Below are 25914 nucleotides of genomic sequence, written 5' to 3'. Positions count from 1 at the left end.
TAATCGTTCCTCTAATGTTGTGCACTATTTTCCCATTTTTTCACAATCACAAATTATGATACGATGACTATTTTTTGTGCATATGTGAAATTACCAATATTAAGCATTTTGACCCATAAAAATGACAAGTTTATATAGTCAAACCTAGTAGATTTTTAATATTTTGGATTATTCCCATTATCCCCATTTTTAGTTAGGTGACTTGAGAAAAGTTTACAAATTTTTGTTGATACTCATTGCTAAACTGCTTTTTCTACCAATTTTATAAATGTATATACTCCTTTTACAAAAGTGTCTCTTAGGTTGGTGCAAAAGTAGTTGCAGCTTTTGCCATTGCAAGTAATGGCAAAAACCGCAATTACTTTTGCACCAGCCTATGACTTGAATCCTGTTTTTTAGTTCTTCAAATTTTGATAGACACTTATCTTGCACATCCATATGCACGCTCCTCTCTTCCCAGCACTTTGTACATCTCTCATGGCTCATAACACATTCTTCTTCCATCACGTATGTGTACACATATGGCTGTATAGGAAAACAGCTTCTGGAGGATAAGAACAATTTGTTTTGCGGTTTTTTATTTTTAATAAAATCTCCTAGCTTGGTGCCTTATGCATTTCATTTATTCATTCAACTAACATCTTCCAAGTCCACATAAGGGATCAGTTATCTGTGAATGGTGTAACAGGCCTTCAAAAAGCCCACAAAACTGAACATTACCAGTTTCAAATATACCCGACAGGTCTCATTTTAACATTCATGCCCCACGTTTTAAGTTCCCAGATTGCTACTGTCCCATATTTTTGGTGCTCTAATCTGGAACAAAAACTCTGAAAATTTAGTTTTGAATGTATTATGTGAGGGCCTTTCCCTGGGCCCTGCTAAAAATTCCTTAAAATGCTCCCCAGAACCACATGTTGGGTGACTTAGGATAATCAGTGAAATCCAGGGCAGCCTGTCGGTCTGGGACTTTTCACAGGACACTGAAGGGCACCGGGGTAATTCCTTTTTAAGGACAGCAGTGCAGTGAATATGCAAATCTTGACAGCAGCAAGCTCCTTCCAGTTCCGGAGTGCCCGCAGGCTCCTCCTGGTCGCCGCCATCGCCTAGTGAATGGGGTGGGGGCTCGCACGGTCCCCGCAGAGCCCCGAGACTAGCCACCCCGGCTCGGCCCTGCATCCCGGAGCGCCACCGCGGGCTCCCGACACCCCGCCCCACCCCCGGCGCGCGTCCCGAGCCCCGCCCGCGCGCCCGGCAGGAAAGGGCGGTCCTGCGCTGCCGCCCACACTCGCTCGCGCCGTCGGACTCTGGGCCTGGACCGCGCGTGACCGGCGCCGCGAGCGAGAGGCATGAGCGCGCGCCCGGGCCAGTGAGCGGCTCGGGGATGGACTGCGGCTCGGTCGGCGGCCAGAGGACCCAGCGCCTGCCCGGCCGCCGGCGGCTTTTCTTCTTGCCCGCGGGCCTCAGCGGAAGACCGGGCGGCAGCGAAACCTCAGCACGCCGCTGCCTCTCTGCGCTCTCCGACGGTCTGGGGGCGCTGCGGTCTCGCGCCCCGGCGGCCCGCGGCGGCGTGTCACGTGCCTCGCCGCTGCTCCTCCTCCTGCTAGTGCCCTCCCCGCGCTTGGCCGCCGCAGCCCCGCGCCGGCAGCTCGGGGACTGGGAGCGTTCGCGCCTCGGGTGTGCCGCACCCCCGGCCGGGCGCAGCGGCGCGTGGAGGTGCTCACCGCGCCTCGGCCCGGGCGTCGCCGCTGCCGCCGGCGCCCTTCCCCAGTACCACGGCCCGGCGCCTGCACGCGTTTCCTGCAGGAGAGGTGAGGCCCGGGCGGGAGAGGAGAGGGGGCTCGTCTCGCGGGCTTGGACGGTGGGGCGGGGATCTCAGCTACAGCCTCCCCGAGGAAAGGCCCGGCAGGCGGGAGGGCGGGTCAGCCAAGGCCACCGGCATCTGCCCGGAGCGTGGGTCGAAGGTCCGGGCCCGCCCTGCTCGGCCGCGGTGGCGGGGCTTAGCCCAGAAGAGACGAATTCTTGGGAATTCCGGGCGCTAAAGTTGGAGGGAGGTGCGTGCTAGGGCGGGGAGGTGGTGCCCGCCCACTCCTAGGGTCTGCTTTTGGGCGCCGCCTTCCAGGTGTTCTGTTTGGCAGCGCCCAGCCTGTTGGCCGTTCAGGGGGAAGGGGTGTGTATGTTTGAGGAGCAAAGCCCTGGGAAATGAAGGGATTGCTTTACAGTTTGATTTCAGATTCTGATGGAATCATTAATTCGTGGAGCTCTAGCGTCTACCCTGTCCCTGGCGCTTTTCTAGATGTGTGAGATACATCAGTCCACAAAATCTTCCCTCTGGGGCTTAATTCTAGCAGAGCAGACGCAGTAAATATGTGTGTGTGGATATACGTGTGCATAATTGATGTATATATAATTTACATATGCAAATAATTTTTATATATTCATAATTTGATACATGGTATAGAAAAATAGGATAAGGCTTGGGAAGTGGAATGGGTCTCCGGTTGTGAATTTAAATAGGGTGATCAGAATCGATTTCATTGAGAAGGTAGCATTTAATTAGAGTCATGCATCCCTTCAGGACAATCGCCTACTGAGAAATGAGTCATTAGGCGACTTCTTCCTTGTGTGAATATTGTAGGGTGTGCTTACACAAACCTGGATGCTACAGCCTACTACACACCTAGACTATCAGGTAGAACCTAGTGCTCCTAGGCTACAAACCTGAACAGCGTGTTACTGTACTGAATACTAGAGGCAATCTGAACACAACGGTATTTGCGCATCTAAATGTAGAAAAGGTACAGTAAAAATATGTATTATTGTCTCATAGACCACTGTCGTGTGTGCCTCTCTGTCCTGGGCTGAAAGGTAGTTGTGGGGCGCATGACTATTTAAAGGAGGTGAGAGAGATCACTGCCCTGGAGATTAGGAAAGTAAATAGAATCAACTTATTAGATAGCATATTGTTGATTAAAGAAAAAAATAATTTCGGATAATCAACAAACTTGGCAAAATTATCACTTTGGGCAGTCTATACATATTCATTAGTAGCCATCACTAACCACACATTTTTCATATTTTCTTCAACAGATAGGCCCAGTAAATGTTGACTATATCTAAAATTTAAGAATATCATCGGCTGGGGTGAAAACTGATTCGTAGAGCAATAAAGTTGAAGGAAACTTTATATTCAGAGAGTGGGGAATGAGTAGTGAACTCGGTGTCACTGTTCTTCAGTAATTAGGAGTCGGACATGAGTTTGGTCTTTATTTCTGTATTTTGCCTTTTGTTGTGCTTTTTCTGACAAGCTAGTAATTTCCAATTTGTTTTTCTCTCAATGCAAGAGTGTGGGGCAAAAAGAGAGTGTTCTTTCTCATGGATTTGCTGACCAGTCAGTAAGGTGGTACTGTTGTTTTAGTGTCAGCGATCTCATTCTTCAGTCATCATAAAAAATGAGTATGGCTGCATAAAAACAGAAGCAGAGCAGAGACACAGTTAAGGAAGCGTGTATGCCCATTAACCAGCTAATGAGCGTTTCCCAACCATTTGTTCGCTTGGTGCCTGAGGTTCTCAATTGGGCTACTTAAGGATGTCATGAGTAGGAAGTTTGTATTTGGTTTCCTCATCTTGTCCAAGGCTAACTTTGGGCCCCTATTGTAATTGTGGGTTTTTAATATCCTCTTGATGGGTTGAAGGTCCCCAGAAAGGGGAATTGCATGTTACACGTTAACACAGCTCAGTTGACTCGCTTCCTTATGATCAGTGAGGAGTCTGGGAGTTGGCCACGTCCTCAGGTACTGCCCTTTGACAGAAGGCAAGAGGGCATTTCCTTCCCTCAGCAGGGGTTGGAGTGCCCACTGGGAAGTGGCCAGTCCTTCTATCAACCTTTCAGAGGCAGGATTTCTTGGAAATAAGCTTGGTGTTTCTGGTTCCAATCTTTTTGAAAAAGAACAATAACAAAAAAAACTATAGTATCCAAATTGGCATTACAAAGTAGTCATGTGATTGTTTTGTTTATGTGGGGGTGGGGGTGAGGAGGTTATGTTTTAAATACATGAATGATTATTTTCTTACTAGAAACAAGGAATTTAGGTCTAGAGTAACCCTGCCACTCTTCACAAGTCATTCCAAACTCAGGTGTGTTTTCGAGCTCCCTGACACATGGGACAGTCCAGTAGAGTTCTAGGGCAGGTGAGGTGGTCCTTAAGAGGTCCCCTAGAGAAGTGCTTTCATTCATTCACTCCCACTGTTTCTCAAGCTAGGTCTCTTCTGTGTTGGGCAGACATCCTGGGTCTCTTCTCATGGAGGCCAGTTTTAGTCTCAGGACTGGAAATAAACTAAAAAAGAGGTACCAGATTTAAGTGAGCTCATTTATGTGAAAAGGGAAGAACTGAGGAGAAAGGAATTCATCTCAAATTTTCCCTCTAGACAGTTTCATAATCCAGGTTGTGGAAGTCATTACAGTTCAATTACCAAAAAAAAAAAAAAAAAATTATTCCTAGCCTGCTGTATGCCAGGCCCCTTGCCAGATGCTAAAGATAAAAAGTGAGCAAGACTGGCTGCTTCTGGGCAGCTTGGACAAACAGATGATACAGATGAGGAAATAATGTAGTAAGTGCTATGATGAGCTATCTGTACTGAGCTGAGAACACAGGTATGGGCGCAATAAAGGTTGCTCCCTTAGCTGGGTGGAGGAAGCAGAGAGAACCATAAAGTGTAAAAAAGAAAATGCCATACCTGGAACATAATGTATACTCAGTAAATTGGCAATTGAATGAAGAAGGGTAAAAAGAATGCTTAAAGTTTAACGATCGGGAAAGGGGAGCAAGCCATGCTTAAGCATGCAATTGCAGGAAATAGAGTAGCTTAGGTTGCTAGAAAGAAAGCTGAAAGGATAAGCGTAGTCATAAATAGCAAGGGCTTTGTATGCCAGGTCAAGGACCTCCTGTCATAGCACAGTGCTTCTTTGAATCTCAGGGCCCAGTTTTACCAACAAACACAAACACACATAAGTCATTGCACTTCATATTGTGTCAGTCTGCAAATGGTTCTTGATACAGATATGGATTATTGCATCTCTTGCACTCTTCTGGATGATTACAATGACCACAGCTACCCTCCCCCTCCCAAGCTGTGAGTAGGCTGGGAACAACTCCCATAGGCTGCAGCAAAGCGTCACATCTGTAGGGTTCAGTCCACATCATATTTTTGTTTACTGTCGATTTCATTATAGGGTAATCAGGGGTGAAGGACTGAGAGTGGAAACTGATCAGCTGGAGCATCTTTCTGGTCATTCAGAGGCCTGCTGGGGAAACCTTTGACCTTTGAGTTGGCAGGTGACCCTTCTTGCTCCTACCAGTCTTCTACAACACCGGACCTCAGACTGGTGCCAGTTAATGGCAAAATTAGAAAAGTAATGGCAAATATGTAGCAAGATTTTCATATACTAAGTTGATTAAATGGAAGTTCTTTAGATCGTTCATCTTTTTTTTCTTTTAGGGTCATAATGTCTTTTTTAGTACAATATTTAATAGTAGTAGTAAGCAGCTATATTTAAATGTTCTTTCATGACAATTAAAAATCGGCAACTCAAATATTGTTTTATTTATTTATTTTTAATTGATTTATTTTTTTGAGATGGAGTCTCACTCTGTCACCTAGGCTGTAGTGCAATGGTACGATCTTGGCTCACTGCAACCTCCGCCTCCCGGGTTCAAGCAATTCTCTTTCCTCAGCCTCCCGAGTAGCTGGGATTAAAGGTGCCCGCCACCACACATGGCTAATTTTTGTATTTTTAGTAGAGATGGGGTTTCACCATCTTGGCCAGGCTGATCTTGAACGCCTGACCTCGTGATCCATCTGCTTCGGCCTCCCAAAGTGCTGGGATTACAGGCGTGAGCCACCACGCCTGGCCTTTTAATATTTTTGTTTTCAATACAGGATCTTGCTTTGTCACCCAGGCTGGAGTGCAGTGGTGCGATCATAGCTCACTGCAGCCTCAAACTCCTGGGCTCAAGCCATCCTCCTGCCTCAGCCTCCCAAGTAGCTGGGAATAGCTGGGACTACAGGCACACACCACCACACTCAGCTAATTTTTTTTTTTTTTTTTTGAGACAAGGTCTTGCAGTGTTGCCCAGGTTGGTCTCAAATACCTGGCCTCAAGTGATCTTCCCACCTTGGCTTCTCAAAGTATTGGAATTACAACCGTGAACTAGTTCACCTGGCCCAATTAAAAAAAAAAAAAAAGATTTTAGCAATTCATAAAATCCAAAAGCCAAGAAACTGTACCATATACTATACCACCTCCCTCAGATGAGTACCTTGAAACAAGAAGTTTACAAAATGGATTGGATCTGTGGCTAAATGCACAAAAACTTATAGAAAAGGTAATGTAAAAATTGTTAGAACATAGCTCTCTAAAGATAGGCTTTTGCGAAGACATTACAAGAAAAGAATGCTATTGACCGATACCTCATATGATTAAAGATGAGAAAATCCTTAACAAAATACTAGCAAGCCAAATCCAGCAACTTATAAAAAGTGCAATGTATAATATACATTAAAGTATAACGTTCCTAAATAAATGGAAAGACATCCATGTTCATTGATCTGAATACTTAATATTAAGGTGGCAGTACTTTTCAAACTGATCTACAAATTTAACACATCCCTGTCAAAATCCCAAGTGGTTTTCTTGTAGAAATTGACACACAGATCCTGAAATTCATATGGAAATACAAGAAAACAAGAATAGCTAAACAACCTTGACAAACAACAGAGTTTAAAACCCACACCTTGGGAGGCTGAGGTCGAGTCTGTAGTGAGCTATGATTGCACCACTGCACTCCATCCTGGGCAATAGAGCGAGACCCTGTCTGAAAAAAAGTCAAGAGCAACAACAAAAAAAACACTTTCTGACGTCAAACTTAAAACAAACTTACAAGTAATCAAGAAAGTGTGGCACTGGCGTAAGGACAAACACATAGATCAATGCATTAGAATGGAGAGCTCAGACACAAGGCCTCATGCTTACAGCCCACTGATTTTCAACAAGAGTGACAAGACATTTCAGTGGAGGGAATGGTGCTGGGACAACTAGATATCCACATGGAGAACAATGAAGCTGAACCCACTACCACACACCATTTAAAACACTAATTCAAAATGAGGAAAAGACCTCAATGTAAGAGCTAAAACTGTAAAACTCTTAGAAGACATGGGTGTAAATCTTCATGTACTTGGATTACCTAGTGGTTTCTTACGTATGTTATCAAAAGCACAAGCAACCAAAGAAAAAAGTACAGGCAACAAAAGAAAAAACAGATCAATTGGACTTCATCAAAAGTAAACTTCTGTGCTTCAAAAGACAGTATCAAAAAGTGAAAAGACAACCCACAGAATGGGAGAAAATATTTTCAAATCATAATCAGATAAGGAGCTTGTATCTAGAATATATGAAGAACTCTTACAGCTCAGTAATAGAAAGACAACCCTATTAAAAATGGGCAAAGGACTTTGCCTTAGTCTGTTTTGTGCTGCTATAAGGAGATACCACAGACTGGTACTTTATAAAGAAAAGAGATACATTTCTTGCAATTCTGGAGGCTAGGAAGTTCAAGATTGAGGGGCCCACATCTGGTCAGGCCCTTCTTGCTGCTTCATAACATGGCAGAAGGCAGAACAGCACACATGTCGGGGAAGGGGTGGCAAACTCATTCTTTTATCAGAAACCTACCCCCAAGATAGCAGCATTAATCCATTCATGAACAGAGCCCTCCTGATAGCCTAGTCATCCCTTAAAGGACCCACCTCCTAACACTGTTGCTTTGGGGATTAAGTTTTCAACACATAAACTTTGGGGAACACGTTCAAACCATAGCTGACTTGAATATACATTTCTCCAAAGAAGATATCCAAATGGCCAACAAGCCCATAAAAAGATGCTCAACATCATTAGTCATCAGGGAAATGCTGATTAAAACCACAGTGAGATACCACTTTACACCCAGTAGGGTAACTATAATTTTTTAAAAACCCAGATAATTGCAAGGGTTGGTGAGGATGTGGAGAAATTGAGAGCCTCGTGCGCTGCTCGAGGGAGTGTAAAATGGTATAGCTGCTTTGGAAAACAGTCTGGCAGTTGCTAAAACGAACATGGAGTTACCATATGATCCAGCAATTCTACCCCAAATATATTCTCAAGATCATTGAAAACAACATCCATGTAATTCGTAATCGCTAAGAAGTAGAAACAGCTCAAGCATCCTTCAACTAGTAAATGGATAAACAAAATTTAATGTAGCTATACAATGGAGGAGTATTCAGCAATACAAAGAAATAAAAGTACTGACGTGCTACAACATGGATGACCCTTGAAAATATGCTAAGTGAAAGAAGCCAGTCACAAAAGACTATATATATTATATGATTCCATTTCTATGAAATCTGCGGAGTAGGTAAACAAAAGAGACAGCAAATAGACCAGTGCTTGTCCTGGGTATGGCTGGGGGCAGTTGAGAAGGGCTGGGGGCATTGGAAGGTGACAGCTAAGGGGTACAGTTTGTCTTGAGAGTGATGAAAATATTCTAAATTTGATTGTGGGACGGTAGCACAACTGTATGCCAAAACCTATTGAACTGTATGCTTGAAATTGGGTGAATTGTATATCTCAGTGAAGCTGTTATAAAGTACCAGGTAGGCTTTGGGGTATGCCTTATTTTCTCAGGGTGCTGAGTTGCTTTTGTTTGGCATGAAGTCTGTTTTGAGCTTACTGTCCTTTCCACCCTAGAGCTAAGCCTGTCTGCTGGATCCCTGCAGCTGGAGCGCAAAAGGAGAGATTTCACCTCCTCTGGGAGTAGGAAACTCTACTTCGACACTCATGCCTTAGTGTGCTTACTGGAAGACAATGGTAATCCTCTCTGATCCGTCATTTAGTGCCTTAGGAAAACACTTTAAATTATGACTTCTCTTATGGTTTCGTTTAATTTCTCATGTTTCTCTTTGACTTCTATTTTTTATTTGTATTTAATTAATTTATTTATTTAGAGACAGGCTCTGGCTCTGTCACCCAGGCTGGATTGCAGTGGCGCAGTCTCGGCTCACTGTAACCTGCCTCCCAGGCTCAAGCCATCCTCCCACCTCAGCCTCCCGAGTAGCTGGGACTACAGGCACACCACCACGTCTGGCTGATTTTTATATCTCTTTGACTTTTAGGCCTATGGGCAATCTTTTAATTAATCTCCATTTTTTTAAGTCCTCATTTTTTGCTTGAGGACATTTTTGCTTCGTCAATAGAATGGAGACTTTTCTCACACATTGTCTCTTTGTCCAAGTCAAGTGTATTTCTGTAACATCACCATGGAAGTACAGCGTTATAGGTAAAAATTTAGACACAAGTCAGCAAAGCTGAGGAATGATTCCTATGACAACAGTGTCTGAAGCACAGAGGTGATAGTTTTATTACTGTGCATCTTGTGTGCTTTTTAAAATCCTGTGAAATTGAAATGTTGCTGAGTAGCAGTTCTTGATAATTTCAACTTACTGTTCTTTTTTCTTTTTTCTTTTTCTTTCTTTTTTTTTTGAGATGGAGTCTCGCCCTGTCACCCAGGCTGGAGTGCAATGGCGCCATCTTGGCTCACTGCAACCTCCACCTCTCGGGTTCAAGCGATTCTCCTGCCTCAGCCTCCCGAATAGCTGGGATTATAGGCACGAGCCTCCACGCCCAGCTAATTTTTGTGTTTTTCATAGAGATGGGGTTTCACCATGTTGGCCAGGCTGGTCTCAAACTCCTGACCTTGTGATCTACCTGCCTCAGCCTCCCAAAGTGCTGGGATTACAGGCGTGAGCCACCGCACCCAGCCCTCTTTTTTCTTTTTAATACTCAGGCTAACATTCTCCCTTATTGCTGTTAAGATAAAAGATTGTTCTGGTATATATGGCATTCATTGAAAATGCACTTTAGACTTAGAATGTAGGGAACATTCTCGTACTAAATATATTTAGACAAATAAACTGATTATAATTCTCTATATGATGACACATTCTCAAAAATCAGAATTTCAAAATAGTGTAAATTATGCTTCTGAAATAAATTTGCCTGTGTTTTTACTTCATTGTGTAGTTATTTGTCCAGTTGTACATGTTTGTGTCAGAAAAGCTACTCTCTGTAGAGGTACTTTACATGCCTAAGACAAAGTGACGTAATGAATTATTTTGTGCTTTGTGGGAGAGAGCAGCTCTGGGCTCGAGCCTAACTCTGCAGACTTCTAGTTGCATAGCTTAGGAAGCCTCTTTCCCCTTCTCAGTTTCCATTTGCCCATCTATAGTATGAGTGTAATAAGAATTCCAAAGATCTTTTTGAATATTAAACAAGATAATATGCATGAATGAACTTTGGAAAAACTGTCATATGCTGTGTAATAATTTTCACAACTTTTCCTGTCAAGCAGTAGGCTTTTTTTTGCCAAAACTTCTTTCATTACAGAATTTAAAAGAGAAAAGTAGAAGTGAGAAGGGAGCATGTAAAAGTTACTCTGCTAAGGCCAGGCGAGGTGGCTCATGCCTGTAATCCCAGCACTTCAGGAGGCTGAGGTAGAGGATGGCTTGAACCCAGGAGTTCAAGACCAGTCTGTGCAACATAGTGAGAGCCTGACTCCACCAAAAAAAAGAAAAAAATTGATAAGCAGAAGTCTTCCTAGTTTTCTTGATTTTAAACCTTAACCCATGGTTATTTGCATCTTTCAAGACTGTGGTGTGGAGGGGCTGTTCAATCCAACGTGGATGAGTTGGGGGTGTCTGAGATGACTGGCTGAGTAGGAGGCCAGGAAGGACTTTTCAAGGCATTTCTACCCTTTCTTTATCCAGACCTGTGTCTTCAGATTAACAGAATTTCTCATGTGCCTGTGGTCTCACTGACCCTGGTTCTGTCCTATTCCCTCGAGTCTACAAAAAATTAATTTCTGCCTCATAACTCGGTAGGTTTTCAGACTTCCACTTTTTTTTTTTTTTTTTTTTTTTTGAGACAGAATCTGGCTCTGTCGTCCAGGCTGGAGTGCAGTGGCACAATCTCGGCTCACTGCCAGCTCTGCCTCCCGGGTTCACGCCGTTCTCCTGCCTCAGGCTCCCGAGTACCTAAGACTACGAGTAGCTGGGACTACAGGCGCCTGCCACCACGCCCGGCTAAGTTTTTGTATTTTTAGTAGAGACGGGGTTTCACTGTGTGAGCTAGGATGGTCTCGATCTCCTGACCTCGTGATCCGCCCGCCTCAGCCTCCCAAAGTGCTGGGATTACAGACGTGAGCCACCGCGCCTGGCCAAGACTTCCACTTTTTCTTATCCCTTTCTCCTCCCACAAGTGGTTATAAAGTATATGGCTTTAGAGTTTGTTTTACAATCAACATAAGTTCTCTTTCTACCTTTATTTTTCTTTTCCTCATCATTGCCAAACCTAATTTTTTTTTTTTTTTGAGACAGAGTCTCACTCTTTCGCCCAGGCTGGAGTGCAGTGGCACAGTCTTGGGCTACTGCAACCCCCCAGTTTCAAGCGATCCTCCCACCTCATCCTCCTGAGTAGCTGGGATTACAGGCATGCACCACCACACCTGGATAATTTTTCTGTGTTTTTACTAGAGACGGGGTTTCACCATGTTGGCCAGGCTGGTCTCAAACTTCTGACCTCAAGTGATCCACCCACCTTGGCTTCCCAAAGTACTGGGATTACAGGCGTGAACCACTGTGTCCAGTTGCCAAACCTAATTATGTTTAAACATGAACTCTTTTTTTTAATTAAAATTTGTTTTAAATTTTATTTACATTAAAATGGAGATGGGATCTCACTATGTTGGCCATGCTGGTTCTGAACTAGGCTCAAAGATCCTCCCGCCTTGGTCTCCCAGAGTGTTAGGATTACAGGCATGAGCCACCACACGCAGCCGGTGAACTCTTCTTAATAAAGCTTTAAAATTTGCGAAAGTTTAGTTTGAGTTTTTAAAAACTAGGAAGACAGACGAGAAAAAAGAAAACAGAGTCAGAGCTAAACAATGTTAACATTTTGGTGGGTAACCTTTTGTATTTGTTTTCTAGACATATGCAGAACATATGTTGAAAAATTAAAGGATTTTGATGAAAGTGATGGGAATAGGTCTTTGAAGGTTTTTTTCCTTCTCCTTTAAATCTGTGCCTTTGGTTTTTTTGTTCATTATAGTCCCATGCTTCATCCCATCCAAACAAATTCCATTAATTAAGTACTACTTTATTCCAAAAAATACACAATTAATTACAGGAATCAATAGATTCTTCTGAAATTCTTATAGCTGGAAGCATTTAATAGAACTATTTCCCAGGCACTCAGTTTTAAGCATTTAATTAGAATTTATGTGAAATAGGAGTTACTATCCAACGTTTTTAAAAACAATACCAAGTACTGGCCAGGCGTGGTGGCTTGCACCTGTAATCCCAGCACTTTGGGAGGCCAAGGCGGGCGGCTCACCTGAGGTCGAAGTTCGAGAACAGCCTGACCAACATGGAGAAACTTCATCTCTACTGAAAATACAAAATTAGCTGGGCATGGTGGCGCATGCCTGTAATTCCAGCTACTCTGGAGGCTGAGGCAGGAGAATGGCTTTGAACCCGGGAGGTGGAGGTTGCTGTGAGCTGAGATCGCGCCATTGCACTCCAGCCTGGGCAACAAGAGCGAAACCCTGTCTCAAAAAAAAAAAAAATACCAAGTACTGCATTGAATCTCTGTCATTCAATTCAGTATCATTTATTGACTACCAAAGAACATATTTTTTCCACTTTGGGTCCCCCAGACTAGTTACTGAAGAGAATTGTGGAGGAAAAATGAAAGAACTGATTTTGTCTTTTAACATGAAGTTAGCCAACAGCTAGATTACTATTTATATAGTCAATGATTTGACTGCCTTATGCTGGACATAAAACAACTGAGCTTTCCTATTTAAGGAAATTTTTTTTTAATAATGTACACATTATAAAATTAAAGAAATATTGTCCACTGTAGAAAATCTACATAATGCAGAGAAACATAAAGAAGAAAATAAAAATGACTATGAATCTTTGTTAAATTATAAAAACAAGAACTGCATCTGTAATTTTGAGTCTTGCCTTTTTTCACTTGACATTGACTTTGCCGGCATTGTCTATGTCATTAAATAGTCTCTGAAAACATGACTTTTGATAGCTAGGAAGGACTTACAGATCAGTCAGCAAAGCCACCGGTACCTGGGGAAGCCAACTTGTATGTTTCATGCTTGCTCTGAGTGACCAACACGTCACAGTTTGTGGCTGTACCTTCCTCCCTGCCTCCTGGATTTGGACGTTCACATGAACGTGTGCATTTGCTGTGGGCTTTTGTAACTCTGAGCATGATTTTTTTTGCTTGTGTGCTTGCTTAGGGTTTGCTACTCAACAAGCAGAAATCATTGTGTCCTCATTGGTCAAGATCCTGGAGGCCAACATGGACATCGTCTACAAAGATATGGTCACCAAGATGCAGCAGGTTAGCCTCGTCGGGTGGTTTAGCAAATTAGGACTGTGAAGATGGGGTATTATTTGTAGTAATGTTTTAATGTAATTTTTCGGATAATACCCAGTTGGAAAGTATATAGTAACTTTTACCGTGATTAAGAGGCAAAAGATTACAGTGACATAAAAAATACTTGCTCAGAGCTATTTACTCAATAGTTGTAGAATTGTTATGCTTGAAAGCTCACTGTTCAAAATTATTCCACTGAAATATACTTTAATAAATGGAGACGTGGCCTGAATTGTAGTATTATAGCATTATGTTCTCGAGTCTTCAGATCACCACCCTTTTAGCTGTGATTCACTTGGTAACAATAACCAGATATGTGGTTTTTGTTTTTTTGTGTTTTGGGGGGGTTTTTTTGAGACAGGGTCTCACTCTTTTGCCCAGGCTGGAGTGCAGTGGTGCAGTCTCAGCTCACTGTAGCCTTGTTGAGCTCCTGGGTTCAAGCGATCCTCCCACATCAGCCTCCCAAGTAGCTGGGACTACAGGCGTGCACTGCTACAGCTGGCTAATTTTTTTACTTTTGGTAGAGATGGGGTTTCACCATGTTGCTTAAGCTGGTCTCGAACTCCTTGGCTCAAGCGATCCACCTGCCTTGGCCTCCCAAAGTACTGGGATTACAGGTGTGAGCCACCTTGCCTGGCCAGTTATGTGTTGTTTTTTTCTTTTCCTTTTCCCCTTTTGGAATAAAGGATGACCTTACTGAACCTCTTTTTGTGTTCACATTCTCCTGGTTTCTCAATAAGAAGATAGCACATTGAGATGATAGGAAGTGGACTTTTTAGGGTAGACTAGATTATGTGTTCTGTTTTTCTTTTCCTAGGAAATCACTTTTCAGCAAGTAATGTCTCAGATTGCGAATGTGAAAAAGGATATGATTATTTTGGAGAAGAGTGAATTTTCAGCCCTCAGAGCAGAAAATGAGGTAAAACAGAGCCACTCACACTTAGAAAGTTGATTATATTAAGACATTGAGATAAATTATATACACATAAAAGAGCACACGTTAAGTGTACATCTCAGTGAATTTTCAAACAGTGTGCACTTCCAGTCAGATGAAGCAGGAAAACTTGACCAGTGTCCCAGAAGTCTTTCTCGTGCCTCCCAGTTGCCCCTGCCCCAGAGGAAACGCTGTCCTGGCTGATGACACCATTGACTAGTTTCGCCTATTCTAGAACCATTTGATGGTATCATACTGTGTGTCTTGTAGCAAGAGATCATTTTTTTCATTGTCTATAGTCTTACATCAATAGGCCCCATGATTCTATTGTAATGGATATTAGAATTGTTTCCAGTTTTTGGTTATTTTAAATAATTGCTGCTGTGAAATATCTCTTGTGTTTCTTTAAATAGAGCATATGGGATCAGCATTTAAATAAGTGCTCTCTATGCATTTTCCTTTTATTTTCAGTCCTATTTGAAGTCCCATAAGAGGGAAGGCCATTTATTGCCTGTTGACCCTAGCCTTGTAAGAAACCTTCTAGCAAAAATTAAAGTGGTAAAGTTTCAGACTGTCTAGGTTGTCCTTGAAATCAGTTATTTGAGGGTAGAATTAGTTAAAAGATAAACTGAAGGAGATACTAAATAAAGCAGGGTCACTGAAGGCAAATGTGTATGCCAAACACAACTGAGTTAACTTTATGTAGCCTTCAAGATGAATTCAAACTGATTTCAAGATACATGTGTTGTAATGCCATTCTGCAATCAATACGGTGTTCTGAATGAAGGAAAAACCTGAGGAACTTGTGCATATATATATAGTAATATTTGTTGATTACTATGTTTTATGTTGTTCTTTCTAATGACTTTTTTTTGATATGTTTTTAGAAAATAAAACTTGAACTACATCAGTTAAAACAACAAGTAATGGTAAGATTCACTTTCCTGTTTGTTGGCTTGTTTGTAATTATATAAACTTATTAATAAGTATAATATTAGAAATAGATGTTTTTAAAAACTTAATTCTTTGTGAAATGTTTGTGTAATATGCCTCAAAAGTACACATTGGAAGATTTAGCTAAGAACACAGCCAATGAATGAATTACTGTTGTCTATAACCGTATTCATTAAGAAAATTGTGGCCGGGCACGGTGGCTCATGCCTGTAATCCCAGCACTTTGGGAGGCTGAGGCGGGTGGATCACCTGAGGTCAGGAGTTCAGACCAGCTTGGCCAACATAGTGAAACCCCATCTCTACTAAAAATAGAAAAATTAGCTGGGCATGGTGGCAGGTGCCTGTAATCCCAGCTACTTGGGAGACTGAGGCAGGAGAATCACTTGAACCCAGGAAGCGGAGGTTGCAGTGAGCCAAGATTGCGCCATTGCACTCCAGCCGTGGTAACAAGAACGAAACTCTGTCTCAAAAAAAAAAAAAAGAAAATTGTGTTCTAGGAGGAATTAAGTCATTTTTAAGTAAAAGTTTTTCTAAAGTAGCCACATGGAAGGAACCCTTAAGTTCTCTTAGACTGTCTTTAGAGAATCACACGTGATTTTTAAATGCTTACTGTGCCAGCTATTTGATATTTTTTAAATAGAAAAAACATAGATGTTAAAGAAAAAAAGGCTTTGATATGTATCAGAGAAAAGGCTCTATGTAAACCGGATTTTAATATTTTGCTGCTTTGAGTCCATCTTTGCTTTCCAAAGTTGTTTAAGATCAGCTTTATTCATAAGTTCCATTCGGAGATTGTATGAGGAGTCTTGAGGTTAAAAGCAGCAACAGGCCGGGCGTGATGGCTTACGCCAGTAATCCCAGCACTTTGGGAGGCCGAGGTGGGCGGATCACAAGGTCAGGAGTTCAACACCAGCCTGACCAACATGGTGAAACCCCATCTCTACTAAACATACAAAAATTAGCCAGACGTGGTGGCATGCACCTATAATCCCAGCTACTCAGAAGGCTGGTGCAGGAGAACTGCTTGAACGCAGGAGGCAGAAGTTGCAGTGAGCGGAGATCACGCCATTGCACTCCAGCCTGGGTGACAGAGTGAGACTCCATCTCAAAAAAAAAAAAACAGCAACAACCCACTCTAGACTGGCATAAGCATAGAAGGGGGTTATTTGTGTCTAACTGGGAAGTCCTGGGGCGGGCTGCCTCCAGATGTGGCTTGGCCAGAGTTCCCTGATGCCAGGAGGCCTAGGTCCACTTCTCTGGAAGCCCCTGGTTCTGTCCCTCCCTGGGCTGCCTCCCCTAGGATGGGGACAGTGGGGGTAGTGGTCCCAGTGTCACGTCCTCAGAGAGTTTGGGTTTCTTACTTTGGATTTTTCCTTCTTTCTTGTTTGCCCTCCTTTTAGGATGAAGTGATCAAAGTCCGAACAGATACCAAATTAGACTTCAACCTAGAAAAGAGCAGAGTAAAAGAATTGGTACGTTCTTTTACTAAAAATACATTATGAATTAATTTATTTTTGGAATGGAATGCTTGGTTAAGCCTAAGTTTATGTACATCTCATAGGGACTGTTAAATATTTATCTGTTTATCAGTGTTAGGCTGTATTTTCTCTATTATAATAATTTTGGATTAAGACTTAAATCTGATGCTTTCAAAAGTAACATTAAAATTAAAATCCTAGTCAAATTAGTCAGTTTGAATCTTTGTTTCAGAAATATTAGATATATGTTACATAGAGATTCATAAAGAAATTAAATGCAATCTTGATCTATTCAATACTGACTTAAATCTTCATAGTTCTTGATCTTGCAAAAGTTAAGTTGATTATCTCAGGCTTGAATAATAGTAAATTATTAACATTAAATAATATTAAATTATATACTGCAATTCAAGATTAAAACATCTCTGGCCAGGCGCGGTGGCTCACGCCTGTAATCCCACTACTTTGGGAGGCCAAGATGGGCAGATCACCTAAGGTCAGGAGTTCGAGGCAGCCTGCCTGCCCAACATGGTGAAACCCTGTCTCTACTAAAAATACAAAAAATTAGCCGGGCATGGTGGCAGGCACCTGTAATCCCAGCTACTTGGGAGGCTGAGGCAGGAGAATCGCTTGAACCCAGGAGGCAGAGGTTGCAGTGAGCTGAGATCGTGCCACTGCTCTCTAGCCTGGGTGACAAGAGCAAAACTCTGGCTCAAAAAGAAAATTTCTATGTTGTCTTAAATGCAGTGAGAAGTTGTGAGGGTATTTTGTTTTGTTTTCTTTTTTTGTTTTTTTTTTGAGAGAGAGTCTCACTATGTTGCCGAGGCTGGAGTGCAGTGGCACCGTGTCGGCCCACTGCAACCTCCGTCTCCTGGGTTCAAGCAATTCTCCTGCCTCAGCCTCCCGAGTAGCTGGGATTACAGACGCCACCACCACGCCCGGCTAGTTTTTATATTTTTAGTAGAGACAGGGTTTCACCATGTTGGCCAGGCTGATCTCAAACTCCTAACCTCAAGTGATCTGCCCACCTTGCCCTCCCGAAGTGCTGGGATCACTGGAGTGAGCCACTGCGCCTGGCCGGCAAGTGTGTTTTTTTTTTTTCTTTTTTTTTGTTTGAGACAGAGTCTCGCTCTGTCACCCAGGCTGGAGAGCAGTGACGTGATCTCAGCTCACTGCAAGCTCCGCCTCCCGGGTTCACGTCATTCTCCTGCCTCAGCCTCCAGAGTAGCTGGGACTACAGGCCCCTGCTAGCAGGCCCAGCTAATTTTTTGTATTTTTAGTAGAGACGGGGTTTCACCGTGTTAGCCAGGATGGTCTCGATCTCCTGACCTCGTGATCCACCCGCCTCGGCCTTCCAAAGTGCTGGGATTACTGGAGTGAGCCACCGCGCCCAGCCTAAGTGTGTTTTAATAAAGATATGTGTTGGGTTGCCTTTAGTGATTTTTAACCCTGTCTGAATATTCAGCCGTCTTCTTGCTCAGACTTTATTTGAATTTGGTAACATCAGGTGCCTTTTTTATTCTTAGCATAATGAGAAATAGGGCAGAGAGAGCATCTTGCACTAACACAAAACTGAATACACATGCAGAAACTGAGTACTCACAAATGTTTGTTGTCTTCTCATTTTTGACAATTTGCTTTTAGTTAAAATGTGCTGTAATGATAAGTGAAGCTAATACTGAAACTCAAAAAAGTAACCTACTTGTGTTTTGGAACTGCCACTGGATTTCAAGAGTTAATCCAAGCTTCGTTATACAAAATAATTATTAAGGCTGTGTTACCTGTCTTTCTAGTCTTACAACAACAGTCTCCACCCATAAAGATTAAATCACCTAGTGTTACTAAAATAGTTACTGACTATAGCATGTCACTGATGTCTGGAAGAGGAGAAACTCTTTTGGTTACCTTTATCTTTATGGGTTGTGTACTCAGGAAGAACTGAATTCACTTGATGTAGGAAAATGACTGTGTGTAGCTAACCAACCTGGGAAAAACTACATCAAGGACATCAGGAAATACAGGGCATGAATGTAGATGAAAGCCAGTGAATTTTTTTTTAATTTTATATGGAGTCATTTTAATAATGTAACTAGGCTGATATATATGCACATTTTTCAATCATGTAACATTTAGATTTTACTCATTTTAAGTCACTGACATCATCCAGCAAACAAAAATTTTCCAGAAATTTTTTTCACAATTACAGTTTTAGTCTTTAAACCAAAATGAAAAAAATTTCTGCTGGGCATGGTGGCTCACACCTGTAATCCCAGCACTTTGGGAGGCCGAGGTGGGTGGATCACCTGAGGTCAGGAGTTCGAGGCCAGCCTGGCCAACGTGGTGAAACCCTGTCTCTACCAAAAATACAAAAATTAGCCCGGCATGATGGCCCACCTGTAGTCTCGGCTACTCGGGAGACTGAGGCAGAAGAATCATTTGAACCCGGGAGGCAGAGATTGCAGTGAGCCGAGATCACGCCACTGCACTCCAGCCTGGGTGACAGAGTGAGACCTTGTCTCAAAAAAAAAAAAAAAAATGATATTTCATTCTTGCAAATATTCATATTTTTAAATTATTGGCTATATAGAGTGGATCCATTCAGTGTTCTTATAAAATAAGAAAAGTAAAGCTTATAATATTTTGCAAATTTGATAATGCAGCACTCAAAATACTTAACCTGATTTTATTTTACTTGAATTTATTAGTTAAATATGCTGATAAATATAATTTACATGTAATTACTTTATCTGGAATGACTATATTGACCTTAATCTCCAGAAAGCAACCAATGCAGAGTTTCAGTTAAATCCTGTCCATCATGATAGTAACTTTTTCTACATGACACAAAAGTGTCTTTGTGGTATATTTGAACAGTAACTGTGACTATGAATTGTTCTTATAGTCTTTTTTTAGTGTTTCATTATTATTTTAATTTCAGTGGGTTTTGGGGGAACAGGTGGTGTTTGGTTACATGAAGATGTTATTTAGAGGTGATTTCTGAGATTTTTGGTGCCCCCATCACCCTAGCAGCGTACACTGTACCCAGTGTGTAGTCTTTTGCCCCTCACCCACCTCCCACCCTTTCCCCCAAGTCCTCAAAGTCCACTGTGTCATCCTTTTGCCTTTGCATCCTCATAGCTTAGCTCCCATCAAGCCAGTGAATTTATGTGATTTAGTAACCTAGCTGGGAGGTTGTTCTTGGTAATCATAAACTTGGATTACTCTGAAGCACAAGGCAGTAGTAAATTATACAGCGAGTGTGTTTGTAACATGCATTGGTGAAGATGAGTTTTTTGGCTCTCGTTCTTTCAGTAAAGTTATAATGTTAAATATTAAATTGCAAATTAACTATGATATTTACAGCCAGTTCCAAAAGCAGTATGGCATATAAACTTCTGGGGCATGGGGATATAGAGCCACATAGATGTTATTTTTAAAACCATGGCAGCGTCAAGATTTAGGCTCTTCTTTTGTGGGTGAGTCAATGTTGAGTTAATGAAGACTGAGGTTTAGTGGTGGACAAAATCTTGTTCCACGCCGCCCTCTAGTGGTGATCTGATGCATAGGGCTCTCCTGGTCTGAAACCCTGAGGTTTAAAGAGCATTGTTCTTGGTTTTACAACCTACTCCTTGGCTTAGGGTTTTGGGGTTTTTTGTTTTTGTTTTTGTTTCTCTTTCTCTTTTTTTTTCTTTTTTTTCTACTTCTAAGCTCCCAGTAGTCCCAGGGGAACACTTTATAGCTAGAAAATTTCTATATACTTCAAAGCATTAACTTTTTCTAACAAGGTTAATGTAGGTCTTAAAAGTCTTCATTTAAATTACTGATTGTCATATGCTCAATTAAATCCTGTTGCCCACTACTAAGGAGATAAGTCTGATTTCAATCTTACTGTCTACAAAACTGCACTAAATCTTTTCACTGACGTTAATAGCCAAAAGGTGAGATACTTTAACTCTGGGTAGAATTAGTTCCTTTAGTAGCACTGGATTGTGACTATGCCCAAGTGGGTTTTTTTATTGTTATTAAAACCAACATGTGCAGGAGGCTAAGGCAGGAGAATTGCTTGAACCTGGGAGGCAGAGGTTGCAGGGACCCGAGATCAAGCCACTGCACTCCAGCCTGGGCAATAGAGTGAGACTCCATCTCAAAACAAAAAACCAAGCCAAAAAAAAACCCAACGTGTGATGAGTTAGTGTATTTATGTATTTACATTGTGTTTTATAATCACAACACAATGTCTTTGTCATAGAATAATAATCCTTGGCAGCTATTTTTTGCCCAACTTCATACCTTTTCTGTCTTTTGTGGAGACTCAAGTAGTAACCTGTTTTGCTACTAGTTATGATGGGATAGCTCCTAAATTGAGTTGAGTCTCCATTTTCGGCCCTCTCAAAACCAAAAACCATATGACTCAGCATCCTTCGAAATTGGTCCCCAGGGAGTGCTGCTACAATAGTGGGAGGGACCCAAAGACATCACAGGAAAGATGCAGGGAGAAGTGACAGATGACTAAGGAAATCCAGATATTAGAGGAATGAGTAAGTATAAATAAGAAACTTTAGCCAGCACGGCAGGTCATGCTTGTAATCCCAGCACCTTGGGAGGCCGAGGTGGGCAGATTACTTGAGCTCAGAAGTTTGAGACCAGCCTGGGCAACATGGCAAAACCCCATCTCTATGAAAAAAAAAAAAAAAAAAGGAAACCTCAAGTAACAGATATAAAGAGGCAGGTAGGCTACTTAATCCCAGAGGTGACTTTCTGGTGTTAGATATTCTAGGAGGTACTGAGACCAGAATATTTAAGGCACCAGAGGAGGAGAAGAGAGAGGAGTAGATCAGAATCTGACCCATGATACGTGTTTATTTCAGTATTCATTGAACGAAAAGAAGCTGCTGGAATTGAGAACAGAAATAGTGGCATTGGTAAGAAACAAGACTTTGATTTTTCTTTGTCTTTGTACTCATCTTTGCTTCGTCCCATGCATGGTTGTTTGTAATGATAATAGTAAGTTACATGCAGGTTTACTGTCATGGGAATTTTTTACATTGTGCTAAAATACACATAACATAAAAATTAGAATCTTAACCATCTTTTAAGTGTACAGTTCAGTACACTTAAAGTACATTCACATTTTGGGGCAACCATCACCACTGTCCATCACAGAACTCTTTATTTTGCAAAATTGAAACTCTGCACCCTTTATACATTCCATTTTCCAGCCCCTGGCAACCTCCATTCTACTGTCTATGAATTTGACTATTCTACATACCTCACATAAATAGAATCATTTTTTGTGGCTGGCTTATTTCGCTTAACACAGTGTCCTGAAGGTTCATCCATGTTGTTGCAATGACAGGACTTTCTTCCTTTTTAAGGCTGATTAGTATTCCATTATATGTATATACCACATTTTCTTTATTCGTCTGTCAAAGGCACTTGTGTTGCTTCCACCCGTTGGCTTTTGTGAATAGTGCTGCAGTGGGCGTGGGTGCACAAACGTCTGCTGGGATCCCTGCTTTCAGTTCTTTTGGGTATATATGCAGAAGTGGAGTGTCACAGGATTTTTTGCACTTCACAAAATATTTGGTTATCTTAATGGAAGGTAGTTATCCTATGAAAGATTTTAACTTTCTTAATTAAAGTTTCCTTTTCTTCTTTCTTCTTTTTTTTTGAGATGGGGTCTCGCTCTGTCACCCAGGCTGGAGTGCAGTGGTGCAATCTCAGCTCATCGCAGCCTCCTTCACCTCAGCCTCTAGAGTAGCTGGGACCACAGGTGTGCACCACCACACCCTACTTGAAAGTTTGTTTTTCTTAATGGAAGTTTTATTAAGAAAGTTTAAATCTCAGTAATTGAATAATAGGAATGGAGAAGTCTTATTCTATTTTTAATTTATAGCATACATTACTCTCTTTCCATACTGTATGGAACCTGGGACCTCTGAAACCCCCAAGATGCTTTCATGAGAGAATTCCAGAATCCTGCGATATTTCTCTGGAATACTTTTCTACTCATCCAGGCACTTATTTCTTTTTTTCTCTGCCTGAATTGGTAGCCGTAGGGGAAAATTTAGTTGCTCTAGGAGTTTTAGTGAAGCATTCCCACGATTTTTATTCTTTAATGCAGTTATACAACCCCATATAGCGTCGGCCAAACCCACTGCCTTTTTGAGGGTTGATTATGTATCCAGTTTAACTGTATTGTATTTGGGGAAGGACACAAATTGGCCCTGGGTAGCCAAGCCTCATAGTAACGAAACACTTGATATTTGAACATGAAAGAAGAAAGTTTTTAAAAAATATGACTAGAAATAGCTCAAGACAAGCACTGCTGCTTTTACATTATCTAAGACTCCATTTCTTGAAAACATTTTTGAGTTTAGTGTCTATCTTTGACTAAGGAGGATTTAGAAGGATGAGATGTAGCCGTTGCCTTTGAGAACAGACTGGCCTCATAATGCCACATCATTTGTGTAGCAACCTAGAGCTTACAAACGCTTTTTCACATAGATTATCGCATTTGATTCTCTAAACAGTCCAGGTAAAGGCAGGGCCACTGGGTTGGTTGTTTCATTTTGTTCTGTTTTCATTTTTTCAAATAGAAGAAAACTAAGGCCTAGAGAGGTTAAGGGTCCTGACCAATGCAGTGTAGCATTAGGATTTTAGAACTGAGACTAAAGCCCAGGCCTCCATAGTCTTACCCAGGTTTCCCTGTGACTGCACCCCATTGGGAATGAGCTATAGGATGGTGAGCAGAGGGGACGTGCTGTGGTCTAACGCTGTGACTCTCTTCATTTTAAAAGCATGCCCAGCAAGATCGGGCCCTTACTCAGACAGACAGGAAGATTGAAACTGAGGTTGCTGGCCTCAAAACCATGCTTGAGTCACACAAGCTTGATAATATTAAATATTTAGCAGGTAAGCTATTTTATATCTATTTAAATCAACCTGAAAAGAAAATAAATTTATAAAATAAGTCGTTGACAGATACTGCATTTCATTGATTCCAACACTTTCTGAAATATTTTAACATCTCTGAAATTGGAAAGCATCTTACAATTTCCAGTAGATGAAGTATCATAGTTTAATTGGCACTTTTTCTTTCTTAGTAGTAAATAAAGTAATTGTGTACTTTATAATTGATAGAATTGGAAATTTGATAAGATACTATAATTGAACTATAGTTATTAGGGATTTTAATGAGATTCAAGACAGGAAATATTTTGTGGATAAAATGGAAGGTGTTTCGGTTGTAATCTTTCTGCTTCAATTGCTTAAACTCCTTTTGAGTTGTTTTACTCTCGAGATTTTTGATCCAAAAGAGAGAATTAACATTCATGTACCACCCCACACCCAAATTAACCATTATTTCAAGTCAGGTTTAACATCTTGGATTAATTAAATATTTTAAGGTTATAGCATCATTTAACAGTGAAATGTTGTTCTTTATATTAAATTCTGTGTTCCTGTCTATATAGTGCATATACATAGACCTTGTGACCACAGAATTTTTGCAATTCAAAACTTTTATTGAAAAGTTTTCTTAGCCTAGGCAACACAGCGAGACCTAGTCTCTACAAAAAGATGTAGCCGGGCGTGGTGTCATCCGCCTGCAGCTTCAGCTTCTTGGGAGGCTGAGGCAGGAGGATCGCATGAGCCCAGGATTTTGAGGCACAGTGAGCGGTAGTCACACCATTGCATAGTGCACTCCACCTGGGTGGCAGATGAGACTGTGTCTCTAAAATAAGAAAATAAATAAGGGGTGTGGGATTTGTTTTTTCAGTAGGCAGGTGTTTCACGGAATATGGCACATCAGTGAGCAATCTAAGTCTCTAGGTTTTGTTTTTTAGATTTTCTTAAAAAAAGATGTTCCCTCAAGTAACTCTTAATAGAACTAATAGTACTGTCAATTGTTTTTTTCTTACAGGGTCTATATTTACATGTCTAACAGTAGCTCTGGGATTTTATCGCCTGTGGATCTAATAAAGTGTATATTTAAAGAGATTTCTACTGTTTTGCCTTAAGAATACCAGATAGTTGACCAGGTGCGGTGGCTCACGCCTGTAATCCCAGCATTTTGGGAGGCTGAGGCAGGTGGATTACCTGAGGTCAGGAGTTCGAGACCAGCCTGGCCAGCACAGTGAAACCCCATCTCTACTAAAAAATATAAAAAATTAGCTGGGCGTGGTGGCGGGCACCTGTAGTCCCAGCTACTCGGGAGTCTATGACATGAACCTGGGAGGCGGAGCTTGCAGTGAGCCGAGATCACGCCACTGCACTCCAGCCTGGGCAACAGAGCGAGACTCCGTCTCAAAAAAAAAAAAAAAAAAAGAATACCAGATACCAGATTGTTGTCCTTTTGTTTTCTTGTTACACATTTGAGCCCAGATTTTGACTTAATGCATATTATTTATTTTTATGAAAATTATGGACACATAACCAAGATAAAGAAGTCAGGTATTCCATAGCCATTCCTCATCTCCTTTCTGCTTAGTTGACTTTCTAACTGAGCGGCGCACAGTGCATGGAAGATTCCACTTAGCTGGACCAGGAAGCTTGGTCTCATCTGTGGTGCACACAAACAGCAAACATTGGTGTAATTCTCTACGACTTAATCTTTGGCACACAGAGGATTTGGGGGTCTCCATGTTCAGGGCACAATGGCTTTAATAAGTGCTGGAAAATCACTGAAGCTAAACCAAGAGCACCAGATCCTCTTTACCTAAATACCCAGTCTTTAACAGGAGTTAGTCCCTGTACCAGAGTATTGTTTCAGCTGTAGTTAGTTGTTATGTTAATAAGACAGCTGCACCTCTACCTTCTTTTCTTTTGATTTCCATTGTCTTGGTAAGTTATTGTTAGGGTTATTTTTAATGTGCCTTCCAGCCAGAAAAATCAGCTGTCTAAAGAAGCATTGCAATTGTAACGGGGACTCTTTTACCTCTTAGAATGCAAGATTTTCCCTCCTCCCTCCCTCTTCTCCATCTCTTTCCCTCCTG

At 41.6% G+C, this 25914-nt stretch overlaps 1 protein-coding gene across 3 annotated transcripts; it reads left to right on the top strand.

The window, feature by feature from the left end:
• The first annotated feature begins 1068 nt into the window (after positions 1-1068).
• MCUR1 (mitochondrial calcium uniporter regulator 1) lies at positions 1069-24919 on the top strand. 3 transcript variants are annotated; one of them, XM_024249016.3, is made up of 9 exons: positions 1069-1811; positions 8789-8908; positions 13413-13516; positions 14370-14471; positions 15374-15415; positions 16841-16912; positions 21787-21840; positions 23719-23833; positions 24843-24919. In XM_024249016.3, exons 1-9 carry the CDS (start codon positions 1385-1387, stop codon positions 24896-24898), a joined length of 1092 nt encoding a protein of 363 aa, XP_024104784.3. In that variant the 5' UTR covers positions 1069-1384; the 3' UTR covers positions 24899-24919. The 3 variants fall into 3 exon arrangements, with proteins under 3 accessions (XP_024104784.3, XP_054413193.2, XP_054413194.2); XM_054557218.2 differs by lacking the exon at positions 21787-21840 and having other exon boundaries at positions 1089-1811; XM_054557219.2 differs by lacking the exons at positions 21787-21840; positions 23719-23833; positions 24843-24919 and adding an exon at positions 21696-21780 and having other exon boundaries at positions 1089-1811.
• The last annotated feature ends 995 nt before the right edge of the window (positions 24920-25914 follow it).

This window comes from Pongo abelii, chromosome 5, assembly GCF_028885655.2.
Source record: "Pongo abelii isolate AG06213 chromosome 5, NHGRI_mPonAbe1-v2.0_pri, whole genome shotgun sequence".
In the NCBI taxonomy this organism is placed as follows: Eukaryota; Metazoa; Chordata; class Mammalia; order Primates; family Hominidae; genus Pongo; species Pongo abelii.
Note: the sequence above shows the minus strand (reverse complement) of the source record. Positions and strands in the feature narration are given on the sequence as shown.

Coding starts and splice junctions, on each gene's coding strand:
- MCUR1 (XM_024249016.3), top strand. CDS start 1,385: ATGGACTGCGGCTCGGTCGGCGGCCAGAGGACCCAGCGCCTGCCCGGC. Junction 14,472..15,373: donor CCCTCAGAGCAGAAAATGAG/GTAAAACAGAGC, acceptor ATATGTTTTTAG/AAAATAAAACTTGAACTACA. Junction 15,416..16,840: donor AGTTAAAACAACAAGTAATG/GTAAGATTCACT, acceptor CCCTCCTTTTAG/GATGAAGTGATCAAAGTCCG.